Source organism: Pantherophis guttatus, chromosome 11 (assembly GCF_059756535.1).
Source record: "Pantherophis guttatus breed Tessera chromosome 11, ASM5975653v1, whole genome shotgun sequence".
Taxonomy (NCBI): Eukaryota; Metazoa; Chordata; class Lepidosauria; order Squamata; family Colubridae; genus Pantherophis; species Pantherophis guttatus.
The window spans coordinates 5,605,619-5,632,298 of NC_142073.1; the positions used below are offsets into that span (position 1 = coordinate 5,605,619).

At 45.0% G+C, this 26,680-nt stretch overlaps 1 protein-coding gene across 7 annotated transcripts; it reads left to right on the forward strand.

Annotated features, from left to right (window-relative positions):
- Positions 1 to 416: 416 nt before the first annotated feature.
- SALL1 (spalt like transcription factor 1) lies at positions 417 to 25,409 on the forward strand. Of its 7 annotated transcripts, none has more exons than XM_060682508.2 (4): positions 417 to 518; positions 2,987 to 3,079; positions 16,465 to 19,892; positions 23,646 to 25,409. In XM_060682508.2, exons 2-4 carry the CDS (start codon positions 3,004 to 3,006, stop codon positions 24,084 to 24,086), a joined length of 3,945 nt encoding a protein of 1,314 aa, XP_060538491.2. In that variant the 5' UTR covers positions 417 to 518; positions 2,987 to 3,003; the 3' UTR covers positions 24,087 to 25,409. The 7 variants fall into 7 exon arrangements, with proteins under 7 accessions (XP_060538491.2, XP_060538490.2, XP_060538493.2 ...); XM_060682507.2 differs by lacking the exon at positions 417 to 518 and adding an exon at positions 2,750 to 2,819; XM_060682510.2 differs by lacking the exons at positions 417 to 518; positions 2,987 to 3,079 and adding an exon at positions 4,142 to 4,415.
- Positions 25,410 to 26,680: the final 1,271 nt, after the last annotated feature.

A 26,680-nucleotide genomic window follows, 5' to 3' on the forward strand; every position in this document is an offset into this window, starting at 1 on the left:
GGAGGGAGGAGAGATGGGAGGGAAGGAAGGAAGGAAAGGGGAGAGGAAGGGAGGAAAGAAGGAAGGAAGGAAGACATAGGAGAATAGAAAGAAATAGGGAGGAAGGAAGGCATAGGAGAATAGAAAAATGGAAGGAAAGGAAGGAAGGAAGAAGACAGAAGGATGATAGAAAAAAGGCTGGAAAGAAAGAGAAAGAAAAAAAGAAAGGCACAGTAACCGAAAGAGCCTAACAGTAAAAAGTGAAAGGAAAGAGTGGAAAAGAGTGGAAAAGAAAAGCACCAGGGCCCGAATGAAAAGTGTCGCCTTAACGCGGCTGTGTGTCGCCTCTCCCTCGAGACCCCGCCCACACGCCCCAGGCCCCGCCTCCCCTGTCCCCAGGATTCGGGCCGGGAGCCCAGGCTCGCTCGTTTCCGCCACCCACCCTCCTCCAGCCGCCTTCTCGGAGAGACTGATTCCCCCCACAGCCAACCGGAGCCGCTGCTGCCTGGGAGAAAGCCCGCCCCTCCCCGGCTAGGAAGGTAGTGAAAAAAGAAAGAAAAAGAAAAAGAAAAAAGGGCCAAGGAAAGTTTGCAAGAATTGTCCCGCGGGGAGGAGACTTGGGGGGGTGGGGGGTGGGAGAGAAAGGGAGAAGGGAGGGGCTTTCTATTTTGAGAGCCCCCCTCCCCACTCCGGGCTCCATGATGGATGGATGGAGAAGCAGGGAAGAAGGAAGGAAGGAAGGAAGGAAGGAAGGACGGAAGGAGGGGGAAGGGAGAAAAAGAGGTGTGTGTGTGTGTGGGGGGGGGGGGTGATTTCCAAAGTCTGGCTTGCCTAACCCTGGAAATGGGGAAGGGGGGCTGCGGTTGAGGGGAACCCCTCCCCCCCTCCCCAGGGTCTGCTCCCCCAGCTGTGGGCAAGCCCCTAATCGGCGCGCAGATGCTTTGCACGGCCAGCCCCGCGTGCAAGGCGGTTGGTGCGCGTGGAGCCTGCCGTGGCAGTCGCGGCCGGTCGCGAAAAGTGAGAGAGAGGAGCTGGGAAGAGGTTTTTTTTTTTTTTTTTTGAAAGTTTGCGAGTGACAGCCGCGGGTCTCCTCGCCCCCCGTCCCCCCCTGCGTGGGTCTCTCGCTGGGAAGGAAGGCCAGGCAGGCAAGGTGGACCAGCTCCTTCGATGGTGGATGTTTCTCTTTTGGCCCTTTTTCCTCCCTCTCACCCACCCCCCAAAAAAGTCCAGTCCCAGCTCAGGTTTGGAGGTTCAGAAACTGGCTCCCCCACTCTCCTCCCTCTCTCACCCCCCCTCCTTGCAGCTGGAGAAGGTCTCCTCCCTCCATCTCCCCTCTTTTTCCTCCTTCCCAGCCCCCCCCCAAAGTCCAGTCCCAGCCCAGGTTTGGAGGTTCAGAAGCTGCCCCCCACCTCTCCTCCCTCTCTCGCCCCACTCCTTGCAGCTGGAGAAAGTCCCCTCCCTCTGTCTCCCCTCTTTTTCCTCCTTCCCAGCCCCCTCAAAAGTCCAGTCCCAGCCCAGGTTTGGAGGTTCAGAAGCTGCCCCCCATCTCTCCTCCCTCTCTCGCCCCACTCCTTGCAGCTGGAGAAAGTCCCCTCCCTCTGTCTCCCCTCTTTTTCCTCCTTCCCAGCCCCCTCAAAAGTCCAGTCCCAGCCCAGGTTTGGAGGTTCAGAAGCTGCCCCCCCACTTCTCCTCCCTCTCTCACCCCCCCTCCTTGCAGCTGGAGAAGGTCCCCTCCCTCTATCTCCCCTCTTTTTCCTCCTTCCCAGCCCCCCCCCAAGTCCAGTCCCAGCCCAAGTTTGAAGGTTCAGAAGCTGCCCCCCACCTCTCCTCCCTCTCTCACCCCCCCTCCTTGCAGCTGGAGAAGGTCCCCTCCATCCATCTCCCTATCTGCCCCCGAGCAGACCTTCTCCCCAACCCACCCCCCAGATCTTGTGGGAGAGGGGGAGGGGGCTGGGGTGCAACGCATCTCCTCCGCCCAGCGAAAGGAACCAGGGGATCATCCCGGCCAGATCCCGCGATCCCACCTTGGGTTACCGAGCCCGGCTTTCTAAGGAAGTCAAGTCCCTTTGGCAAGCGAAGAGGGAGATGGCCGGGGAGATGAAAGAGGAAGGGGTTTCCTCCCCACCCCCTCCTCTTCTTACTCCCCCAGGGCCCGCCGGGCTTGCAAAAAAACGGGGCTCCCGGTTCGAAACCTGCGCTCGCCCCATCTTACATCCTACTACCCAAAAAAAAAAAAAAAAAAAAAAAGTGCTTTGCATTCAATTCGCTCCTGAACAAACTCAAAAGTCCCGGATCCGGGGACTTAAGCAAAGCAAAGCCAAACCAAACCAAACTCCAGCTGCAAAGAAACAGGAGGAAGAGCCAAGAAAGCAACTTTTCCCACTCTCCCTTTCCCCGCCTTCCTCAGTAAAAAAAAAAGGACCCCAAAAGTTGGGGACGGGGAGGGAAGGAGAGAGGGGGGTCTCTTGCAGCGCATTCCTATAGGAACAGGCCCGGCGAGTTGCTAAGAAGGTTTAAAAACAAAAAAACAAAAAACAAAAACAAACAAACAAAAAAAAAAACCCCAGAAAAACACACAACTGTATCCAAACAGCTTTTCTGGAAGGGAGGGGTGGAGGGGTGGGAGGGAGGGAGGCGGGCGACGGTCCTGCGACCTGGGTCGCCTGATTGGGCGGTCGCCTGGGAGCGACAAGGGTCTCCGCCCAATCAGCGGCTAATTGATTAAGGCGAGCGGGTTTGAATAGAGCTGGCCCGGTGCCAATCGCCTTTTCAAAGCGTCCCCTGTATGATTAATCGCGGTGCATTATTGATAATCACAATTATCGCAGGACACATGCGCGGTGCGCGGAGGATCGGGCTAGCCGGAGGAGGAGGAGGAGGAGGAGGAGGGAGGGGAAGAGCTAAGAGGAGGAGGAGGAGGAGGAGGAGGAGAGGAGAGGGGGGGGGCAGGCTGGATTTCCGTAATTTTGAGAAGATTTTTTTTTCCTAATTTTTTATTCGGCCCCAGCTGATGTTTGAGCCAGCATGTCGCGGAGGAAACAGGCGAAGCCGCAGCATTTCCAATCCGACCCCGAGCTGGTCTCGCAAGCTCCACGCAACGGTGAGGGGGCTCGGATCGGGGAGGGGAGGGGTGGCCTGGGGGGGTCTCTCTCTCTCTCTTCGGGGGGGAGGAGGCCAAAGACAGAGAGAGAGAGAGAGAAAAAAAAAACTGGTTGCCTGGGGGTATTTTTTTTGGGTGGGGGGTGGGCTGGGTGGGGGGTCCTGCCCAAGACATTGTGTCTCCCCCCCCCTCCCCGAGGGTCTCTTGATGGGCGATCTGCCTTACTTCCCAGAAGCCTGCCTCAAGCTTTCCACCTCCCCTCTCTTCGACCGCCCCCTCCCCAAATAACAATTCGCTCTGAATTTGACCCAAAGAAACGCAAAGAAACTTACCTACTTTGTGGGGGGGGGGGCCTTAGGAGAAGGATGGAAAGGCGGCCCCGGGGTTGTGGGGGGTGGGGGACAGGAAAAAAAAGAGAGGGAGGACGCTTTGGGGGCTGGAGGTGGGTGGGTGGGAAAGTGAAAGGGACCTTCACGAAGTTAGTCCACCGGGGAGGTTCGGTGGCTTCTTCCTCGCGCGGTCGTTTCCCGGCTCGGTTGGATCGTTTCTGGGTTCCTCCTCTCGGTCTCTCTTTCTTTCTTTGCCCCTCTCCCGCTCTCCCCCCCCCAGCCCGCTCCCCCCCCCCAGTCTTGCTCTGACTGGATCCTTTGGCCGATCTGCCAAGCCTAGAACCGGATCATCTCTCACAATTTACCCACGCTGCTTCCCCCCTTCAACACACACGGACCTACCACCACGCGGACTTAGGAACTCGAAAGTCGAGCTTGGGGTGGGGGGGCAGGGAAGAAAAGAGGCCCTTAGGGAAAAGGCGCTGCAGGAGCCTTGTTTGGGGGGGGGGGGCTGATCCTCTTAACCCCCCCCCCATCATCATCATCATCACCACTCTCAGGATTTTTTCTTTCTTTCTTTCTTTGCGGGGACGGGAGAGGGTGAGGGTGGCAGAAGCGATCCTGGCCTGACCCTCTCGCGAAAAAAAAAGGCGCTTTCTTCCCAGATCTACCCACCCATCCACCCACCCACCCACTCACTAGGCCTGCCTTCCCTCCTTTCCCTCGCCGCCGCTGCCACCCCCCCCCCCCATACACACGCAAAAAGAAAAAGGAGAGAGAGAGTGGCTGCTGGTTGCAAAGGCTGCGCCGGAGCGATTCCAAGTCCCCTCCGTTGGCCCCTTCCCTTAAATTTTAGCGAGGAGAAGGGGGGAAAAAAACACGCGCGCAGCAAAACACCCACGCTTTTTTTCCCCCCGGCTGCGACACGTAAAATCTATTTGGTAAAACAAAAACAAAAAAAAGGGAAAGACGAGCGCGGCTTTTTGGCTCCCTCCCGGCGCAGATGGGTGAGTGCGATCCGTTGGCCGGCTTTTTCTGGCTTTGCGTGGCATCCACCGGCGCCGGAAAATTTCCCAGCCGGCCAGCTCTCCTCCTTCCCACTGCCATCACCCTTCTCTCCCTCCCTCTCTCTTTCTTTCTCTCCCTTTCCCTCCCTCTCTCTTTCTCCCCCTCTCCCCCCCCTCTCTCGCTCTCAAACTTCCGCGCAATCCTCGCTCGACTGTGGCTTTGGAGTCCGCTCTGAAGGGTACCGCGCGGAAAAGGGGGAAAAAAAATAATAAAAAGGAACTCCGGCCCGTTTTTCCGGCGGTCGTGGGAATCTGAACGCGGGAGAAAGTTGCGCGGGGAAGGCGGTGGGTGTGGGGGGAAGGGCACAGAGAAAAGGGTGCTTGGGCTGCTGGCATTGTGCCCTGATCCACGAAGAGTTGGGGAGTGGGCGTCGGGCGACGTGGATTCCCCCCGTTGTGGATCGTCTTTTCTACTTTTCGCGCGCCGGCATCGGATCGCGCGCGGATGGAAAGTGGGAACGGAGCGAAGCGGGGCAGGAGGCTAAACGGGTGTAGAGGCTTATTTCGGAGTAATGGGATGGCTGGGTGGGGGGAAATACAGCAGAAAAGAAGAGAAGCTAGAACCCACAGACTATCTTCTTCTTCTTTTTTTTTTCTATCCACGCCGATTTCACGAGCGGCTCCGAGAATCTGATCAGATTATTTTTCTCTGGAGAAAGAAAAGCGAGGGGGAAAAAAAAGAGGTGATCTCGTTGACTCCAAAGATGAAGATCTGTTTCTTTCTTTCTTTCTTTATTCCTTTTCTCCGTTTGTTGGTGTATTCTGCTAATCCACATCCGTCGTTGACGAAGGTTGCGAATAAACTTGGGTGGGTTAATATTAAAGAAGATTGGAGGGGACGTGGGGGCGGATAGGGTAAGTGGGCGCGAACTCCTAACTTGTTTCGGCTCCTTTGGAACATCTCAAAGTTAAAGAGATGTAGAATATAAAAACACCGGCTTTTCCGAAACCCTATTTTTTTTTGGTGGAGGAAAAGCGGATCCGGGTGGATCTCCTTGGCCACGCTTGGAAGTATTGCACGGGATGCTCTCTCTTTTTCCCTTTCTCTACAAACCTCTCTTTTAAAAAATATATATATTAAACTTTCTTCCGCGGTCATTCTCGCGTATCTAGGAATGCCTGCAAGTTTCTAAAGGTGCAGGAGGTTGTATCTGCTTAGGCACACATACAAAGGTTAAATTGTGTTTAAACTGGGATTAGCAGTTGGGGGCGGGAGGTGAAAAGAGAGGGTAGGTGGGGGGGGGGGAGAGAGAGGCCTGGGTGGAAATGATAATTTCTCTTGTTTTGGATATGTACAGAAAGCCTCCTCCCAGGCCACTGGGAGAAAGAAATGTGACTTTAAAACTTCCTAGCGTTTGTGCTAATATATTTGGAGGGATGCGATTCTGCCTATTCATATCTGTAACTTTATATCTATATCTTTACAACTCTATCTATCTATCTATCTCTCTATCTATCTATCTATCTATCTATCTACCTCTCTCTCTCTCTCTCTCTATCTATCTATCTGTCTCTCCATCTATCTCCGTCTCTATCTATCTATCTATCTATCTATCTATCTATCTCCATCTCTATCTATCTATCTCTATCTATCTATTTATCTATCTATCTATCTATCTATCTATCTATCTATCTCCGTCTCTCTCTCTCTCTCTCTCTCTCCGTCTCTATCTCTATCATCTATCTATCTATCTATCTATCTATCTATATCTATCTCCGTCTCTCTCTCTCTCTCTCTCTCTCTCTCTATCTCCGTCTCTATCTCTATCTATCTATCTATCTATCTATCTATCTATCTATCTATCTATCTATCTATCTCCATCTCTCTCTCTCTCTCTCTCTCTTTCCCTCTCTGTGCCCTGAAGCTCTGCTTCTGTCCTCCACAGTGCCGTTTAAAATTTCGCGCTCACAAACAAACAAACACACAAACATTGTTGGAAAACAATCTCTCCCAGCACCCAAAGTTTTCAGCATCCTAGCCGGCCAGAAGGATACGGTGTGTGTGTGTGTGTATTTGTGTGTGTGTGTGTGTGTTCCTATCATTCCCCCATCTCTCACACACTGCCCCTCCACCGTATCCCTCCCTCCTTCCTTATTCTTTTCATGAGGTTCAAGAGGTTTGAAAAAAGTTTGAGAACTAACTCAGCCACTCAAAGATGCAAGGGAGCAAGTCAGTTTTTTTTCTTTCAAAGAAAAAAAAATACTTTTTTCAAAAAATTATCGAGTCTTGTTTCAATTTTTCCCCCCAATTTTTCTTTAAAAAAAAAAAGACAGTTATTTTCTATAACTTCTCAAATCCTTGGCGGACATTGGAAGCGTTTTTTGGAGGCATTTTCGAGCACTTTTTTTTGGGAAGAGTGGGCTTAGAAGATGTCTTCTCTGTATTCACTGCTGTATTTGTCTCTAAGCCCAGGTATAAATTTCAGTAGAATACTTCAGATCCTGTTCCTTTGTGGAGGGAGAGGTTTCTCCAAAAGAAGTTGTAACAAAAGAATTCTGTGATCTTCAAACTGAGTCAAACCTCTTCTTTTGAGGAAGATCTTGGTTCCATCCCCTTCCCATCCTGAATTTCTAAAGACTTTCTTTCTTTCTTTCTTTCTTTCTTTCTTTCTTTCTTTCTTTCTTTCTTTCTTTCTTTCTTTCTTTCTTTCTTTCTTTCTTCTGCTTCTGTTTAGGGCCTTGGCAGGATCTTCAGTTTGTTAGCCATATCCCTCCCCCTTATAGTTTAATGTCTCGATCCAGGTTTGCTATGAAAAAAAAAGTAATTTTATCTCTCCAGGCTTTTCCTGTTCAGTGATGTGCTGGAGGGAAAAAAAATCAGTTTTCATCAAAACACATTGATATGGAGGAAAGTGACAATTCAGTTTTCTTAGTTGCTGACTTGTTTCAGTTAAATAATGCGACCTTCCTTCCTTCCTTCTTCCTTCCTTCCTTCCTTCCTTCCTTCCTTCCTTCCTTCCTTCCTTCCTTCTCTCTCGAAAAAGCAGTGAGTTGCAGAAATGTTTTCCTCCTTTTCTTCTTCTCCCAATAACTCTACTGCCAGCAGTACATCTAGGTTACTACTGCCTTACATAGTTTGACTAAGTTGCCTGGAGGCGATGCTTTGTAATAGTGTTAACAGGATTGTAATAATAGTATACAGTGGACGAACTTTGGTGAACGCCATCTGTCAGGGCAATTTGCCTTTGCATTTGATCTATTTTTCAGGAACATGCATTTTTTTGGAAACTGTGTGTAGCCTACAGTCAGAGTATCAAAGTGAGATTAGGTGGGGGTAATTAAAAGCAAACCTCGATGGCTCTAAAAAGGAAAAAAAACAAAACCCAATATATTATTTATTACAAGCAAGAACGATCTCTTCATTTGATGATGTGGGGTTTTGTTCCCAATCTCCGTTTTGAGAATCAGGTGTTTGAAAGTTTTTTGGCCTGCATGGTTTTGTTCTCTAGTTTCTCTGCTAGTTTGAATTAAATGTTACTGCTCAGTTGAACTATAATGACAGTTTGATCTGGTCTTTTTCTCCCTATTTTTTTTTTCACCTCTTCATTTAGTAACTCCTTTGGGGAGGGTAGAGGAGAAGCAAACATTTGCAATTTTAAAGTATATTCAACAAGTTATCCCTTGCCAATGGGAATACAGAATTCTGCTATGTTGCTTTTTTAAAAAAAATAAAATAAGGTTATTAGAATTTACTACTGAGCCAAAATATGCAGACTCATAGAGTAATTCTGCAATTTATTGGAATTCCAGCTTCCTTTTGAGATGTGCTTTTTTTCTTTTTTTTCCTGCAGTTTCTTAAAAGTGCGTGCTACAAAAATATATTTCCTTGCAGAATTATTCTACCAGCCTGGGAGAAAGCACACCTATCTGTGTAAGATGTAAAGAATTCCCTCTCTCGCTCTAAGGCAAAATATTAGAAAGAGTTATGATTTCATATTTTAATACCTCCTTATTTTATCTGTGCCAGTCCTGCTCAAGTTAAAATTCTGCTTTCAGTGTGGACTTTGTAATCAATTTATTTTATTTTTTTTAAAAAAAGGCTTTGTTATGGTTCTTGTTATGCTTAGATATTCTTCCAAAGATGGTTGCTGCAATTAGTTGACATTTTCCATTCTTCAATCAGAGACTTTGAAAGCAACTTGGCTTGATAGAGCAAGATTAACTTTGTTTAATGGCCCTTTGTGCTTCTACCTAGAGGTAAATAATTTTTAAACGGCTGGGCTTTTTTTAAAAAAATGTTTTTCAATGGGAAAAACTTGTCTCCGTTTCAATTAAAAAGTTCTGTGTAGGAAAAAAAATGTACTTTTTTCACACCAAAAAAACCATCCTAACATCCCTTATTGTTCGGTGGGTTTGTCCTCTGCAAACTTCATTTAATTTTCGGGCGATTGTCTCAAAGAGGGCTGTTTCACAAACAGATCGTCTTTCTCTCACTTCCCTCCCTGGTTCCTTCAAACCCCCCCCCCTCCTTCCACCATATTTACACTTCTGGCTGTTTTGTTTGATAAGTTCCTTCCAAAAAGGGAAAAAAGTGTCCCGTACGTGTAGAAAAAAAACGTTGGTGTTTTTATCAGAGCAGCAAATCCGACCGACCAAAGAAGGAGAAAAGGAAAAGCAAATGGGAATTTGGGGGGGGAGGAGGGATGGTGGGATTTAAAAAGGGGAGAAAGAGAAAGAGAGAGAGAGAGAGAGAGAGAGAGAGAGAGAGAGAGAGAGAGAGAGAGAGAGAGAGAGAGAGAGAGAGAGAGAAAGGAAGAAGGAAGGAAGGAAGGAAGGAAGGAAGGAAGGAAGGAAGGAAGGAAGGAAGGAAGGAAAAAGAAAGAAAGAAAGAAAAAGGAAGGAAGAAAAAAAAGAAAGGAAAGAAAGAAAGAGAAAGAAAGAAAGAAAGAAAGAAAGAAAGAGAAAGAAAGAAAGAAAGAAAGAAAGAAAGAAAGAAAGAAAGAAAGAAAGAAAGAAAGAAAGAAAGAAAACAAGGTGAAAAAGTGTCGGTCAAGTAACCCAGTCTAGAGGGATTGCTCAAGCTTGACTTTTTTTTTGCAGGTCTTCTCCTAAGCTCTGGAAGCTTTGGTAGAAACCACCGCTTGGATTCTGGAACTGGGCTGGGTTGGGGGAAAGGTGGGGGGGGGCGTGTGGGACTCGCCAAGGCAAACCCGACCAACTGGAGCTAGGGAGAAGTGAAGAGTTCAGATGTTTTAACCTTTGTCAGCTTCCTTCCCAGCCAAAGGTGACAAAGTTCAGATCACAACGCGCGCTTCAATCTCTCAGCTGGTGACCTCCAAATAGACTTTTGCCAGTCACTTAGCAGGAAGTAGGTAGTTGATTTTTAGCTTCGCCTTATCAGCTCCCGCTTCTTTGACTAACTCTTATTCCCTTGTTACGCCTCTGGATACCGGACCCCCAAAGAGAAGATTGACAGGCGATTGTAGAAGCTCCTTGGTTGGGTTTTTTTGTTGTGTGGGTTTTTTTTGTTTTTTTGCACCTTTCCGCCACCATCAGATGAGCTGGATCTGGTTTCTTGCTCCTTTGCCAATGTTTACGGAGCTGAAGTTGAGATATTAGGTCGATCTACCGGCTCTCCGCCCACCCCGATTTATTTTGGGCCTGCCACGGTGAAACTCTTCTCGACTTTGAAAGGGGGGGGGCGGGAGAGAGAGAGAGAGAAACTGTTGCAAGTGAACCCCACCACCTAGTGTTCATTTTTCTCCCCTTCCTTCTGAAGAATGAATTCATTCTTTCTCGTTTTTTTTTTTAAGAAAAATAATGGCTGGCCTGGTCTGTTATTTCATTTTGCAACCGAAATGCATTCGTTATTATTTCTGTTAATGAGCCATAGTCTTAGCGTATTCAATCTCCACTGGAACCAACTTTTTCTGAGCGGGTTTAAAACAGAATACATATATAATTATATATAATTATATATAATTATATATATAAATATATATATAAAGCAGGAGTTGGGGCATGGATATGTATGTATGTATGTATGTATGTATGTATGTACTGTATGTACTGTATGTACTGTATGTACTGTATGTATAAAATCCATGCCCCAATTCCTGTCCCTAGTTTTAATGCAAACAATGACAGGAGCATATCGAAACTTAGGAAAATTCTCTTTAATAATGTCTTTTTGGAAGTATCTTAGACCGCGTTGAAATCTGATTTCATTTCAAGCAGAGAAGTGCAAATGGGAATTGTGAAGATTCAATCCGAAGGGGTGTTGGTGTACGTTAGAGAAGAGGGGTGCCTGGCCTAAACCTTAACCTCGTTTTCTCTCGGGTGAATATAAAAAAAAAATCTATTCTCAGTCATGTGGAGGAATGAACTTCAAAGGATGTTATTCAGGAAGCTTGGAAAGTTTTAAGGACCTGCCTCAAGACACCTTGATGGGGGCGTTTATTATTCCTTTTTCCAAAATGGTGCAAGATAATTTTATATTTGCGTTTCTGTGGTCGGGCCTGTGTCTCCGAAGTCGTGCAGAATCCTTCGTTTCCAAGAGAGCCATCCCGAAATAGTGTTTTGAGTTGGCGGCAGAATTTCTCGCCCTTTTTAAGAGAGACCAACAGATTTGGAAAATCCTGCAGCTGATTTTGGGAATAGGGGCCTTTGCCCAGCATAAAGTTTCTTGGGATAATTTGCAGGGTTTGGGGTTTTTTAAAGAGAACAGGATCTTAGTCTGACCTTTCTTATTATTTTGTTTGGGTTGGATGGGTGGATCGCTGCATTTTCTGTTTCAAATCTGCGGGTTGAAAATTCATTTAAACTTTTCTATCATAAGAGACACGAGAACTGGGAAATCTCACTTGTTAGGTGATGAGGCTCCACTGTTTGGGATAACTATGTCTCCAGTTGCTAAGATTTTTTAAAAAGAGAACTTTTCCCCCCTCTTAGAATGGCTTTTTTTAAAAAAGGCAGGGGGAGGAGGGAAAGGGGGGGGAGAGGTTGAGGAAGAGAGAGAGAGGGAGGGAGAGAGACTTTAAGCTATAATGCATTACTCCATTCCCAAGGCCCTAAGCCACCTTCTATGCAAATTACACCCAAGAAGCATCTGTAAACTTTAAAAGTTATTTTTGAAGGAGGGTTGAAGCTGGTGAGAATGCTTCCTGGTTTCTATCAAAACTAGAAGTGTGGCTGGATGTTATTAAAAAATGTGTCTTTGTATCTTTTTTTTTTAAAAAAAAATATTTTTATTTTGAACCTTGGGAAATGAAAAGTGTGAGATTTAATTTGGGGAAAACGAAGTCCTTTCGGGTATTCTCTTGGGGGAAAATTTTTTGCAGGAATGTTTAAAAAAAGAAAAGAAAACTTGGTGGGTTTTTTTGGTTTTTTTTTACAAAATATATGCACTGTTTTTTCCTAAAAACAATAGCCTTCCCTTTTCCAAAATAAATGAAATGGGTATGTTAATATGTCTAATGTTAGCCTGTGGGTCATAGTTCTTGACTATTAGAGAAAGTGTGGACAATTCTAGAAAAAACTGGACACGTTCTCTGTTTGATATTTGAGCCTTTTTTTACTTGCTTTCTAGTAAAGGAGAGAAAAAAGTAGGTAGGTTAAAATATAGAACAGAGTCTTTTTGCAAATTAGGCAGATAAGGCAGAGTTATAAAGGTGAAGAGGAGGCTTTAAGACGCATTTTGATTTTTTTTAGCACAGGCGTGCTATAGATTGGAAGCAAATCCATTGTTCTGCGTATAATTCATCAGTTGCTTTTTCTGATTTCCCTCACTAGTTATTTATTTTCTGAATCTGTCATTATTTGTCTAAGCGCAGCTGACCAAGCAAAACCATGTTTTAAAGTGGGCTTTATGTTTTGATAAATGTGATCTGGTTGAAAAAGTATTTTTCGACTGAATGCCGAGCTTAATAGAACATGCTGACATAATAGTTTTAATGCATTTTGTTCAAAATGTGTGAATAAACAGAGTGGCTTTTGTTCCTTCATAATTGGCTGGAAAAGTAGAGGGAAGCCTCAACCATTAGATATGGAAATGGGAGAAGAGAAAAGAAAAAAAAATGTTTTTCACCTGACAGTATTCAGAATTGGCTCCTCCGGTTTTTGAAAGGAGCATCTGAAGGGGATACAGCATTTAAGATTAGTTGTCAAAATACAGTGCTTTAAATTGAGTGTGTGTTGTGTTGTGCCTACGCTCACACGCATATACACACAAGCATACATTGGGTTAGGCAAGAAAATAAGCCCAACAGCATATTCAAATGGTTGCCTTTAATATTTGACGTCTTCTTGCCAAAAGTCCTAAAATTCTAATCACGTCTGTCTGCTAAGAGACCAAACGATCAAATGTCCCCTACGTTAAATAGATTCCTAGTTACTAACTTCAATACAAAAACCTTTCTCCCCCCCCTCCTCCCCTTTATTTTCAAACTCCAGAGACAGGGTAACTTAAAACAAAAGTGTCCATCTGGCACCAATGTCACCAACTATATGGCATTTAAAAAGAAAACAGAATCGATGCAATTTTCTTTTCTTTTCTTACTTTTTCTTTCTTTTTTCTTTTTTCTTTTTGATAAGCCCAAGGACTGTTTTGAACTTGGGTTGGTTTTAACTTGTAGAAAGAAAAGGGGGAAATTGTATATTCTCTCCCTTTTTTTTGTCTTCTCCATCCTCAGAACTTTTTAATGTGTCCCCCCCTCCTCCCTTCGAAGATTTAATTTGGAAGTCATGGAAACTACCTATTATCTGATTTTAGTGTCGCAGGAGAACAGGGAGGGAGGTAATCCTTGAATTAAATGGGCTTTCCCCCCCTCCCTTCCCTGTCTTTCTAAGTGACCACACACAATCTCTACAAGGGAATTTTTTGTCCTCATGCTGGGGGAACAATAGGGAACCATCCTTCTTTTTAAATAAGATCAGCGAGTTTGAAGGCACAGGAAGAATTTTCCTTTCTTTTTTCTTTTCGGAGGAGGGAGGGATAACGTTTAATTTACAAATGGATCTTGGCGATAAGAAAAAAAGCAGCAACTGGTTGATAACAAACCTCCAGTGAAAGGGGCTTTTCCCCCACCCCTAATGAAAGGTTCAGAGCTATCGCTTAAACCATCGGGGAGAAGAGTTAAAAAGCAAAAAGAGTTTTGATAGGGTCACCCGACAAGGAAGAAGATTGCATGGCATTATCAACCTGCATCATCCAAATTGATTTCTTATTGTATGGCAACATTTTTCTCTTTAGCGGCTCGTCTTCGCCCTTTCTTTTAACCCGTTTGCTGCTCTTTGCTCCCCCCCCTCCTCCCTTCTCTTAAACAGAAAATGTAATATTTAATAATGCTGTTTTTTTTATAGATAAGGTTATATAAACTAAGCTAATCTGGGTGGTAGTAAAATGAGACAGGGACTTTATGGACTTTATGGCCGCTGATGTCTATTTTCAGTGGGACTACCCTACATTTTTACCATGGTGATAGGAGAGGTTAGAAGGAGCATGATTTTTTTTTTCTTTACAAAAAAGTAAATAAAATGGCATTGGAAGCAGCGAATCTTTATCGATTAGGAAGGAACTGGTTTGCAAGCGATGCAGTGATTTGGTAGGTCGTCCGTAGTTCTTGGAAGTTGAGGAGGGCTTGTTCGGAGAAAGGCCTTTTTGTAAGCTAAAGCTAACCAAATGTTTAGGCACCTGTGGAGCCCAGACCAAATGTGTTTATCAGGGGGAAAAAAATTGCATTGCATAGAAGTCTGTTTTGGGGCTTTGCAGGGAGCAACAATACAGTTCAAAGAGCACTGCTGGTCTTCAGCTAAGTGTCATGAGAAAGATTAAGCAACAAACGCTTGATTGTGAAAACAGATATTATTCTTTTTACTCTGTCTCTGTCTCTCTCTGTTTCTCTCTCTCTCTCTCTCTCTCTCCCTATTCCATAAAGCCCCTAGAAATAACAGAACGAACAAATGGAAAACAAGAGGTTTGCCGGAAAAGAAACAGTCAGCTTCTGTCTTCCTGAAGAGCTCAAAAGATTGTTTTGTTGTTGTGGCCAACCTGAAGCTCTGGTGACACGTGGTGACTCTTTTTCTCCTCTTCAGTTCCCCATCCCAACCTGTTCACTTTTGGAGACCTTGAAGGACCACAGATTAGTTTCAGGGATAGATAGGGTGACGGTCCAAGAGATTTTTTTTTTTTGAAGCAGCCAAAGATGAACAAGGTTGAAGGAGACTTAAGAGAGTCAAATGAGTCAACAGATGGTTAGTTTCCCATTTGATGGATCACTAGGTGATAAACGGAACAAAACAGACAGAACCATCGGTTTCTTGATGTGGAGTTTTGATTATGCCCCATGTCTTCAATTCATTTTATTTTATATTACTATGGATTATTTGAAAGACCCATAATCTTGAACACGAATGTCGATTTAAAGATCTACTTGTACAGTCTTAAAGCTCAGCTATGGACAATGTTTGTGACGTCATTTTTGTTCTCGTTCCACCTTATGTGCATCTGGTGGTCCAAACCTGATTTTCTTCTGGGCCACTAAGATGTCTTTTTAAAAAAGAAAGGGAAACTGTCAGGTCTACAGTTTTACTTGCCAACTTTTAGCAAGTCATGTCATCCAAAGGCTAGGAGTGGCTTAAGGGGAGAAGATGATTTCCTAGATGAAAATTTGAGATAAGGTACATAAATGTCTTAATCTGACTTCATCAGATTCCTGAAATGTCCCCCTTTTCTGTCTATCATTTCATGTAGAGTAGCTTAAAGAGATTATGTGGTGTTTGTCACAATGAAAACTGATACCTGATGTCCAATGTGAGGATTGGAACATTATCTTTTAGATTTCACATTGTGACACGGTACATTTGCCACCCAGTGAGTGTTGGAAAGATTTAAAATCTCTATTCCCGCAGAACTGGGATTGTATGCGCGAACATATATGGAATTGTAATTTATTCCTAGTTGTATTCCAACTATATCTCAATTCCTAGTTAAAAGACCTCAAAAGCTCCATGTTCTATTTTTCTGTGCTTATGTTTTTGAAATCGGCGCAAGAAGACAGGTGTGCCTTTGTAGAAAAATTATAATAATTATCTTATCATATGTTGTTGTGCTGAATAGAATTGGTGGAACACCTATCACATGTTATGTGGGCATTATGTTGACCTGCACCGGTCATGGGCACAGTACCAATTTTGTTCTGAACTCCTTTTCCTGTCACAAAATTGAATGTTTAAGGATCATCTTAGTAAGGTACAAGCCATCGTATCCTATAGATTCACACTAGCAACTTTTTTTTTTTTTTAAAGGCAATGGCAGACTAGGGCACCTTTAAGTGACATGGAAAGAAAATACTATAACTCTGTACCTGTCCCTTGTTAAAAAGGAAAACCTTTACAAAAATGGACTTGACTTTAAATAACAACACATTAATTCAGTTCAGCGGTTCGAATCCCTAGTGCCGCGTAAGGGGGTGAGCTCCTGTTCCTTGTCCCAGCTTCTGCCAACCTAGCAGTTCAAAAGCACATAAAAAATGCAAGTAGAAAAATAGGGCCCACCTTTGGTGGGAAGGTAACAGCGTTCCATGCGCCTTTGGTGTTGAGTCATGCCGGCCACATGACCACAGAGACGTCTTCAGACAGTGCTGGCTCTTTGGCTTTGAAACGGAGATGAGCACCGCCCCCTAGAGTCGAGAACGACTAGCACATATGTGCGAGGGCAACCTTTACCTTTACCATTAGGCTGACCAGCCAAGAGATTTTTGAATAGGCAAAGATGAACCAGCTTGAAGGGAACTTCAGACTCCAATGGGTTGGTTGAGTTGACATGGTTGAGTTTCCAATATGTTTTTTTTTTTTTCAAAAAAGGAGAACCAAAGGGATTTTTCCACAGGGAGAGCTCTTTAGGAATGGGATGAACTCAATGTCCCTCTGTCTGGCTTCTTTTATCCTTGTAACCTATTTATGTTTCTGTACAATTGTTAATTTTGCTTCTTTTCTCTCTCTCTCTCTCTCTTGCTTTCTCTTTTTTTCCACCCTTGCCTTGGGTCTATAGGAGACACACAGAAGGGTCAGCCCAACCGGACCCCCAAGACAAAGGATGCCCATGTCTGTGGCAGATGTTGCGCCGAGTTCTTTGAACTACCGGACCTGCTACAACACAAGAAGACCTGTACTAAAAATCAACTCGTTTTAATTGTGAATGAAAACTCTGTATCTCCTTCGGAAGCCTTCCCTCCTAGCCCTCCTAAAGATAATCCTGATGAACGGAAGAACAACACAGATAATAACGTGGGTCAAGTCGAATGCAGCGACGTTCCTGAGCAAGACGACAAACTTGACAAGGAAGAAACCATGGATACAGAGTCTTCTTCCAGTGTTAGCAAAAGCACTAGCAGTACTTCCCAGACCGTCAACAGTACTATTGCAAGCAGTAACTGCTCCACCAAGGGTACCTCAGCTCTTACAACCTCTCTACCTCAACTGGGAGATCTGACCATGCTGGGCAATTTCTCCGTGATCAACAGCAACGTCATCATCGAGAACCTTCAGAGCACGAAAGTAGCGGTGGCCCAGTTCTCTCAGGAAGCACGCTGCAATGGCACCTCAACCCACAAGTTGGCCGTCCCTGCCCTCATGGAGCAACTACTGGCTTTGCAACAGCAACAGATCCATCAGCTGCAACTGATTGAACAAATTCGCCACCAAATATTACTGCTGGCTTCCCAGAACACTGACTTGCCAACAACGTCTCCGAACCCGTCGCAGAGTACAGTACGAGCATCAGCCAACCCCTTGTCGACATTAAGTTCCCATTTATCCCAACAGCTGGCTGCAGCAGCCGGATTGGCACAAAGCCTCGCTAGCCAGTCTGCCAGCATTGGTGGTGTGAAACTTCTGTCTCCTCTACAGCTACCTCAGAGCAATTCTGGCAACACTACGATTCCATCCAGTAGCGGCTTATCTCCGAGTATTAGCCTAGCTACCGCAGCGATTACAACGTCATCTTCCGACAAAGTGACTGTGAACACTGGAGGTCCACCGCTTGGCAACCCGGCAGGGACCGTGTCGTCATCGCCAGCTTTTGCAATAAGCAGTTTATTAAGCCCTGTATCAAATCCTCTTCTACCTCAGCCCACTCCTAGTAACTCTGTGTTCCCCAATCCTTTATCCAATCTCGGAACAACCACAGAGGACTTAAACCCGTTGTCTGCTTTGGCCCAGCAGAGGAAAAACAAGCCGCCCAATCTAGCCGCTTTCGAAACGAAAAGTAATTCGGATGAAGCCTTCTTCAAGCATAAGTGCAGGTTCTGCGCGAAGGTTTTTGGGAGCGACAGTGCCTTGCAGATCCATTTACGTTCTCATACTGGGGAGAGGCCCTTCAAATGCAACATCTGTGGGAACCGGTTTTCCACCAAGGGGAATTTAAAAGTCCACTTCCAACGGCATAAAGAAAAATACCCTCACATACAAATGAACCCGTATCCGGTGCCAGAGCATTTAGACAACATTCCCACAAGTACGGGGATCCCGTATGGGATGTCCATACCACCAGAGAAACCGGTCACCAGTTGGTTGGACAACAAGCCAGTGTTATCCACTTTGACCCCATCTGTTGGCCTGCCGCTTCCACCCACAATTCCAAGCTTGACACCTTTTATCAAAACGGAGGAGCCTCAGCCCATTCCTATCAGTCACCCTTCATCTAGTCCTCCATCTTCTGTCAAAAGCGACTCTGGCTCCATTGATCCCACGGGGAAGAACTCGAATGGGCATCTGGCAGAAGGGGAAATGGGTGCTTTGCTGTCCTCCGGCGACAAACCAGAAGAAAGCATGCCCAGTGTTTCTTCTAGTGTGAACCACTCCGTAACCTCCCCAGCAGCAGAATCGGATTCCAGCAACGTGGTTGCTTTTACCAGTCCGCTGATGCCTCTCATGTCCGACCAGTTTAAGGCGAAGTTTCCATTTGGAGGGCTGCTGGATGGAACGCCAGCCTCGGAGACCTCGAAACTACAGCAACTTGTAGAAAACATAGACAAAAAGGCAAGCGACCCAAACGAGTGTCTCATATGCCATCGGGTGCTCAGTTGCCAGAGTGCTCTGAAAATGCACTACCGCACGCACACTGGTGAAAGGCCCTTCAAGTGCAAGATCTGCGGCCGGGCCTTCACTACGAAAGGCAACCTCAAGACCCATTATAGCGTCCATCGTGCCATGCCACCCTTGAGAGTGCAACATTCCTGCCCCATCTGCCAGAAAAAGTTCACTAATGCAGTTGTGTTGCAGCAGCACATCAGGATGCATATGGGGGGCCAGATCCCTAACACACCAGTGACGGAAAACTATCCCGAGTCCATGGAATCTGATACGGGATCATTTGATGAGAAGACCTTTGATGATCTGGATACCTTTTCTGATGAGAATATGGAAGACTGTCCCGACAGTAGCGTACCAGATACCCCTAAGTCTGCCGACGCGTCTCAAGATAGTTTATCATCCTCCCCGTTGCCCCCCGAAATATCAAGTATTGCTGCTTTGGAAAACCAGATGAAGATGATCAATGCAGGGCTGGCTGAACAGCTCCAAGCGAGTTTAAAATCTGTGGAAAATGGATCGGTCGAAGGGGACATGATGACAAACGATTCTTCATCGGTTGGTGGTGATATGGAAAGTCAAAGTGCTGGAAGTCCTGCCATTTCGGAGTCTACCTCTTCCATGCAGGCCTTATCCCCATCCAACAGCACAACGGATTTCTACAAATCACCGGGCATCGAAGACAAACCGCTACGGACTTTACCGAACGACTTTGCCAACGGTTGGCCGGTCGCCTTTGCCAATGGCGGCGCTTTGGACTTGACCTCGGGCAACCCAGAAAAAATGGTGAAGGAAGAGCCGCTGGGCATGTTGTTTCCTTTCCGCGACAGAGGCAAGCTTAAGAACACGGCGTGCGACATTTGTGGCAAAACGTTTGCTTGTCAGAGTGCCTTGGACATTCACTACAGAAGTCATACCAAAGAGAGACCGTTTATTTGCACAGTCTGCAATCGTGGCTTTTCCACAAAGGGTAATTTGAAGCAGCACATGTTGACACATCAGATGCGAGATCTACCATCACAGCTCTTTGAACCCAACTCCAACCTTGGCCCAGCTCAGAACTCTTCCTCCTCCTCCGTCATACCTGCAAACTCTCTCTCGTCCCTTATAAAGGCCGAGGTCAACGGTTTTGTACATGGCTCTCCTCAGGACCACAAAGAGACACTGCCCAGCTTGCTTCCTTCAGGACCTCTGCTGCCTTCGGCGACATCACCGGTCTTACTTCCAACTCTGCCTCGGAGGACACCCAAGCAGCACTTCTGCAATGCATGTGGAAAGACCTTCTCGTCTTCCAGTGCTTTGCAGATCCACGAAAGGACTCACACAGGGGAGAAGCCTTTCGCCTGCACAATTTGTGGAAGAGCTTTCACCACCAAGGGCAACCTTAAGGTACTCTCCCTCTCTCCATCTTACAACGCTCTGTTTTGTTTTGTTTTTCCCTTTAGCTGCCCACTTGTGTCACATCGTCCCAACAGGATCCACATTTTGCACCAAGCCATAACGGGGTTGATTTGGTATTCGGCTTCCCTTCTTGGGTGGATCTAGCCCCACTGTCTTTTGCAAATCATGGTGTTATGGCTCGGTGTGCGGTGTGGACCTGCGGGAACCCTGGGTGAGCAAACCAGATCTTAGCACGATGCGTTCACTGGGCCACCATGAGTGGTGTGGGGGATCTGGGCTGTTGATTTCTCTTGGTGATTTTTGCATGATAAATAAGACTTCTGTAAAGATAGTCCTTGACTTACATTTCGTTTAGGGACTGTTTGAAGTTACAACGGCACTGAAAAAGGGACTCATGACCATTTTTCACACTTAACAACCGTTATGACTTACCCATGGTCACATCATCAAAATTCAGACGTTTGGCAGCTGACTCATATTTATGACCGTTGCAGTGCCCTTCCCCGGGATTACGGGATCTCCTTCGGACAAGCAAAATCAATGGGGAAGCCAGATTCACTCAACCACCCTGTGACTCATTTAGCAACTGCAGGGATTCATTTAACGGCTGTGGCAAGAAAGGTCTTAAAAATGGGGCAAAACTCACTTCGCAGATGTCTCGCTTAGCAACAGAAATTTTGGGCTCAGTTGTGGTCATAAGTCAAGGACTGCCTGTATAACCAGTAGGTGGCTTTTGAATGGCTGTATCCATGCGTTCTGAAACCATGGTCCAAGTGGAGAAGTGATGGCACGTTCTGGTGGGCGTATATCTTCCATGCTTTTTTTCTTTTATCAAGTGATAAAATTGCAGCCAGAAATCGTATTTAGCGCATAACCCTTAGATTACCAATCCTGGAATAAGCATATAATGTTTTTTTTTTAAAAAAATAGAGGAACAGGTTCTTTTCTTAGGTATGAATAGATTAAAGGATTTACAGGTAGCATTTGGGTTACGACTGTTTTGCCCCATCACGTTCAAAACTTGTGAGTTTCGAATAATAGTAATTCAAAATAATTCAGTCATAATTTTGAAAGCTTTTTTTTGTAGCAGTTGTTAAGCGAATCCACAGTTGTTAAGCGAATCTCTGGTTTACTACAGGTGGGTTTTTTGCTGCAGACTGGAAGTAAATACCAGTGTTTGGCAAAACCATCCTAAAATATTGTCACGAGACTGAAGGACACTGCAACACTTGCAGTTGATGAACATCTGAAGGGGAGGGGGTGTCACATGAGTGGGGAAAGGGGATTTCAGATCATTGGAGCTTCAAATCTGGGGTCCTAAGTACCCCCTGTTCTCCCCCCCCCATAGGTCCATCAGAACTTCAAACAGTCACTAAGTGACTGGACGTAAATAAAAACTACTTTAACATGTGTTTGTATGTCTGGGTATGTGTGAACATACATATGCTTGCTATCCTTGTGGCAATATAATCCAAAAATGACATGGGTTTGTTTTTGGATTTTTGGAAAAGTTATGGGAGGAGAAGGATTAATATATTTGTAAGTGTTGATGGATCGGGATTTGATTGGATTTCTCTCCATCCTTTTCTTTTGATCCTCCGGCATAATTTTCCTGATGGTGACTTCCTTTGTAACTCCTTCCTTACGCCTTTCATCCCTATTTTTTTTTTTTTAAAAAAAAAATCCTTTTCAAAATTCTCACCCGAACTTGCCTGGTGTTAAACAAGAGAGAGGCACGTTCACCTCCCTAGGGAACCCAAATTGTGCTTCACAAGATAGAAATTCAAAATTTAGAGGTCCCTGTGAAATGCAGCTTCTAACCAAATGAGAAATTAGTTCTTTTGTTATTCTTATTACTATTTGTATTTGGCTGGGGCAAAGTTTTTACCAGCTCTTTTAAGATTCTCGATTTTATCACTGACTCCCGTATAATTTGAAAGGGCTGGTAAAGAAACTTTTAAATGGATTTTTGTTCTCCTGCCCATCTCATTGCTTGGCTGAGCATTCCTCCAGAAATGATTGCAAAAAATATGAAATTAAAACATACCAGTGCCAGGGTCGTTTAAACACTGTTACGACTGCCACTTCGAATTTGTTCGGACCCCTGGCCTCCATGTATGTGAAATGAGCAGCAAATAAAGAAATACAGTTAGTCCCCAACTTCCAACAGTTTGTTTAGTGACCATTCAAAAATTCAGATGCTGGACAACCGGTTCAAATTTATGACCCAAGGTCATGTGGTTATTTTTTTTGCGTCCTTCTGACAAGCAAATTTAATGGGGAAGCAAGGTCATAAAATGGGGCAGAACTCACCTAACAACTGTCTCACTTAACAACAGGCGTTTTGGGCTCCATTGTGGTCGTAAGTCGAGGACTACCTGTATTTCAATCAGTGAAATCTTGACCTTCTTCTAAATTGGATTCTGGCCTCATTCATGTATTCATTCATGGCCCTTCAAGGTCATCTCAGGTCATTTTCTCTCCAACATGAAACTAACTCAAGGTAGTAATACTTTTGAAATTTACTCGTGTCCTGCTCAATCATGGATCAAATGTTGGTTTTTTTTAGCAAAGTCATTGTGTGGTGTGTATCTTCAGATCCACTGTAGATCTACTTGGGATAGGAAAACAAGACTTGTGATGATAAGAGACTCACCCAGTCAAAGGCAGAGATAAGAAGCCTGCTATCCTGTTGATTTGAGCTAGAGTTTCCTCAAACTTTACTTGTTGATGAATAGAGTAGAGCAGAATAAGAATAGGACAGGACAGAATAGCAGAGTTGGAAGAGACTTTGGAGGTCTTCTAGCCCAACTCCCTGCTCAGGCAGGAAATCCTGGCCTATACCATTTCAGACAAATGGTTGTCCGATCTCTTCTTAAAAACAACCAGTGTTGGGGCTTTCACAACTTCTGGAGGCAAGTTGTTCCACTGATTAATTGTTTTCACTGTCAGGTGATGTTGATAGGTAATGTTCTTGATTCCCACCTTAGACCAAAGGTGGTTATCCAGATGTTGCTCAATTGCCCCCTCCCAGCTGCTGTAGGACAGCCAATAGTGAAGAAGGCTTTGAGTTGTAAATCCTCAACATCTGGAGGAATAACTTCCTCATGTTGGAGGCTAAACCATATGGCGAATGGCTGAGGGAGAGAGAGATGTCTAGTTCATCAAAGAGAAGACTTGAGGATGACAGGTTAGCTATCTCCCAGTCCTTGAGAGACTGTCAAGGAGATGTCTCTAAAGCACCTCAGGGCAGGACAAGGAGTAATGGGTGGAAGTTTGTTAAAGAGACATCCCACCTGGAACTAATTCCTGACAGTGAGAACAATTAATCAATGGAATAGGTTGCCTCTTGGGAGTTGTGGTACTCCATCACTGGAGGCTTTCAAAAATAGACTGGACAACCATTTGTCCGGGATGGTATGAGGCTCCTGCAATGAGCAGGAGGTTGGACTGAGGTCTCTTCCAACCCTGTGATTCTATGTTATACGTTCTATGCTTACACTTGGCAACTTTAAGACTTATGGATGTCAGTTCCCAGAATTCCTCAGCCAATGGACTTCAATTCCCAGAATTCCATGCTGGCTGAGGAATTCTGGGAGTTGAAGTCCACAAATCTTCAAGTGGCCATGTTTGGAGACACCCCGTAGGCTTAGACAACAAAACTCAAGAGAGAAGAGGCTACTGCACTCAAGGCTCCCTTGACCCTACCTCACTGCCGCTGCTAACCCGTGTCTCTTTCAGGTGCACATGGGGACGCACATGTGGAACAGCACCCCTGCCAGGCGAGGCAGACGGCTCTCCGTGGACGGGCCCATGACTTTCCTCGGAAGCAACCCCGTCAAATTTCCAGACATGTTTCCAAAAGATTTGGCCGCGAGGTCGGGAAACGGTGACGCTTCCAGCTTCTGGAATCAATACGCTGCGGCCCTCTCCAATGGTTTGGCCATGAAGACCAACGAGATCTCAGTCATCCAGAACGGGGGGATCGCCCCCGTTCCCGGGAGCCTGGGCAATGGCAGCAGCTCCCCGCTTAGCGGTTTGACCGGCAGCCTGGAGAAATTCCAGGATTCGGAACCTAACGCGCCTCTAGCTGGCCTGGAGAAGATGGCAGGCAGCGAAAACGGGACCAGCTTCCGTCTCACCCGCTTTGTGGAGGACAGCAAAGAGATTGTAACGAGTTAGGACAAAAGGTTGCGGATACTTTGGTGCAGTTTGTTGCAATTGAAAGTGGGTTGGGGAGGGGGTTGCGTTGCGGGAATTTTTTTTCCCCCTGTTTGTTTTTGTTTGTTTTGGCAAATCCACGACACAGAAACATTAAAGACACATCCTTTTTGTACCTGTTCGACATCTAGAGTTCTAAAAAAAAAACAAAAAAACAGCTTATTTATTAGTGATCATAACTTTTTTTCGTTTTGTTTTGTTCGTTTGTTTGTTCATGGCTTTGCAGGGATATGCAAGCGTTACAAGTTCTGTAAGTTGAAGTAAATACTAATTGACTAGAGTGCTGTAACATTTATGGCAACACAAGTCTGTTTTGGCCAGGCGGTTCTCTGTTCTGGCTTTTTAATTTATTTCTCTCCTTCCAGTTTTAACCTAAGCCGTTTTTGCTGGTCGTGCGGTTCCTCCAGTCCTTTTCCGCCACACTTCACTCCTCCCGCGCGGGTAAATGCAAACAAAAGCACGTACCTGTGCGGGCCCTTCCATCCCAACGGAAACGTTTCTTGGCAAAGAGGTTGCTTTAATTGCACAACCAGCAACGGACCACGTTTAAAAACAAAAAACAAAAAAACCCCGAAGGACACCCATTCCTTCGCCACGGGCTCGATTTGATTTTCGTTGGTTTCGTTGGAAATTTTTTTGTTTGTTTGTTTTTTTACTCGACGACGAATTAAATTGGCTACGATTACGATTAGGTAGATTTCTTTTGTCCCCTTTAGAAACAGTCCTTATTTTTTTTTTATTTTTTTATTTTTTTTGTATTGTGCTTTTTTACTGGAGTCGTCTTTAGATGTCCGTTTGTTTCTGTACAGTAAAGAAGCACGAGATGATTAGCGAAAACCCCACAGTGTTGTTTTGCTAGTTCGAAACCCTCTGCCTCGTAGGTATATTATTAAAAAAAAAAAAAAAAATAAGTACTGTTGTGCTGCTAAGATGATCTCAAACCACACCTTCCATGGACAACTTAAGATGTTCCTTGTACATACGGTGAGAAATATCAAGATCATTAAAAATAATAATAATAATAATAATGTACATATCTTCTCAGCCAGATCAACGTCTTGACTAAGGGAATAACTGCAGTGTTGTTTATTTTGTATTGGGTACGACAGGAAAACAAAAACAAAAAAAAAAACAGAAATACCTTTGGACTGTTATATGCACTTTCTTGGAAAGCCTGAAAAAAGAAATAAGTCCAGTAACTTTATCCTTTTAATACTTACTAACAGCGGAGAGAGACTGTAATTTTCTGCCAGTAATCAAATACATTTTTTTTCCCCTCCAACAGATGAAAACTGGATTTTGTGTGTCTGTTTTAACGAAGATGGTTTATTCTAGAATATGTGGGACCACGGCCTATTAGTCGTACGGGCCAGTTAAAAAAAGATGGGAAGGGAGACATGAAGAAGTGCTGAACAGGAGGTGGAGGGGGATAAAGAGTGGAACTACAGCTCCCATCAGCCCCAGCAAGCAGGGCAAAATGGAACAAGCGTGGGTTTTCAAGTAGCGAATGGCGTCTCGAGGGCTTTCTGTTGGTGCCAAATCCATGCCTTCTTAGTCCTTCTTAATGTTAAAAAATGGAAGATGGCCACTTTCCACAGTCACTCCTATTTTAGCGTTGTCATTTTGTTCAGCCTTCCGTTGCTGGAGAAGGAGACACGAAGTGGCCAAGCTCGGAATATTCTTGGGGAGGACAATGCCATGCCCAGGGGATGTTTGAAAAAGGCAACATGGCGGTAGCATGTTGACACACGTGTGTGAAATAAGGCAGGCTTTGCCAGACGTCTCTGCTGTTCTGACATTTTCTGTGGATACAGGGCAGTCCTCGACGTACGACCACAATGGAGCCCAGACTTTTTATGTTGCCAAGTGAGGCATTTGTTAAGTGAGCTTAGTTTCATTTTACGACCTTTCTTGTCATCGTTAAGTGAATTCCTGCGGTTGTTAAATGAGTCACACGGTTGTTAAGTGAATCTGGCTTCCCCATGTACTTTGCTTGTCAGAAGGTCACAAAAGAAGATCACGTGACACAACCCCAGGACACTGCAACCGTCATAAAGTATGAACCAGTTGTCAATCATCTGAATTTTGATCAGGGGATGCTGCAACGGTCGTAAGTGTGACAATTGGTTCTAAGTCACTTTTTTCAGTTACTAAATGAGTTGTTGTAAGTCGAGGACTGCCTGTATTGAAAAGGTGTTTTGCTTTTGTTTTAAATATTTTTTTAAAAAAAACCTTGGTGAAATGAAATCTCAGCCTCAGGCTTAAATGACTACAGGTAGTCCTTGATTTATAACCATTTCTTTAGTGACCGAAGTTACAATGGTATTGAAAAAAGTAACTTAGGCTGTTTTTTACATGACTGTTGCAGCATCCCCATCAGAGGTGGGTTTCAGCAGGTTCTCACCAGTTCTGGAGAACCGGTGGTGGAAATTTTGAGTAGTTCGGAGAACCGGTAGTAAAAATTCTGACTGGCCCCGCCCCCATCTATTCTCTGCCTCCCAAGTCCCAGCTGATCGGGAGGGAATGGGGATTTTGCAGTAACCTTCCCCTGGATT

Bases quoted from the DNA above. Each gene is read 5' to 3' on its own strand.
- SALL1 (XM_060682508.2), top strand. From the start codon at position 3,004: ATGTCGCGGAGGAAACAGGCGAAGCCGCAGCATTTCCAATCCGACCCC. The intron at 3,080-16,464 runs GTGAGGGGGCTC...TTGGGTCTATAG, and splicing joins CTCGCAAGCTCCACGCAACG to GAGACACACAGAAGGGTCAG. The intron at 19,893-23,645 runs GTACTCTCCCTC...TGTCTCTTTCAG, and splicing joins CCACCAAGGGCAACCTTAAG to GTGCACATGGGGACGCACAT.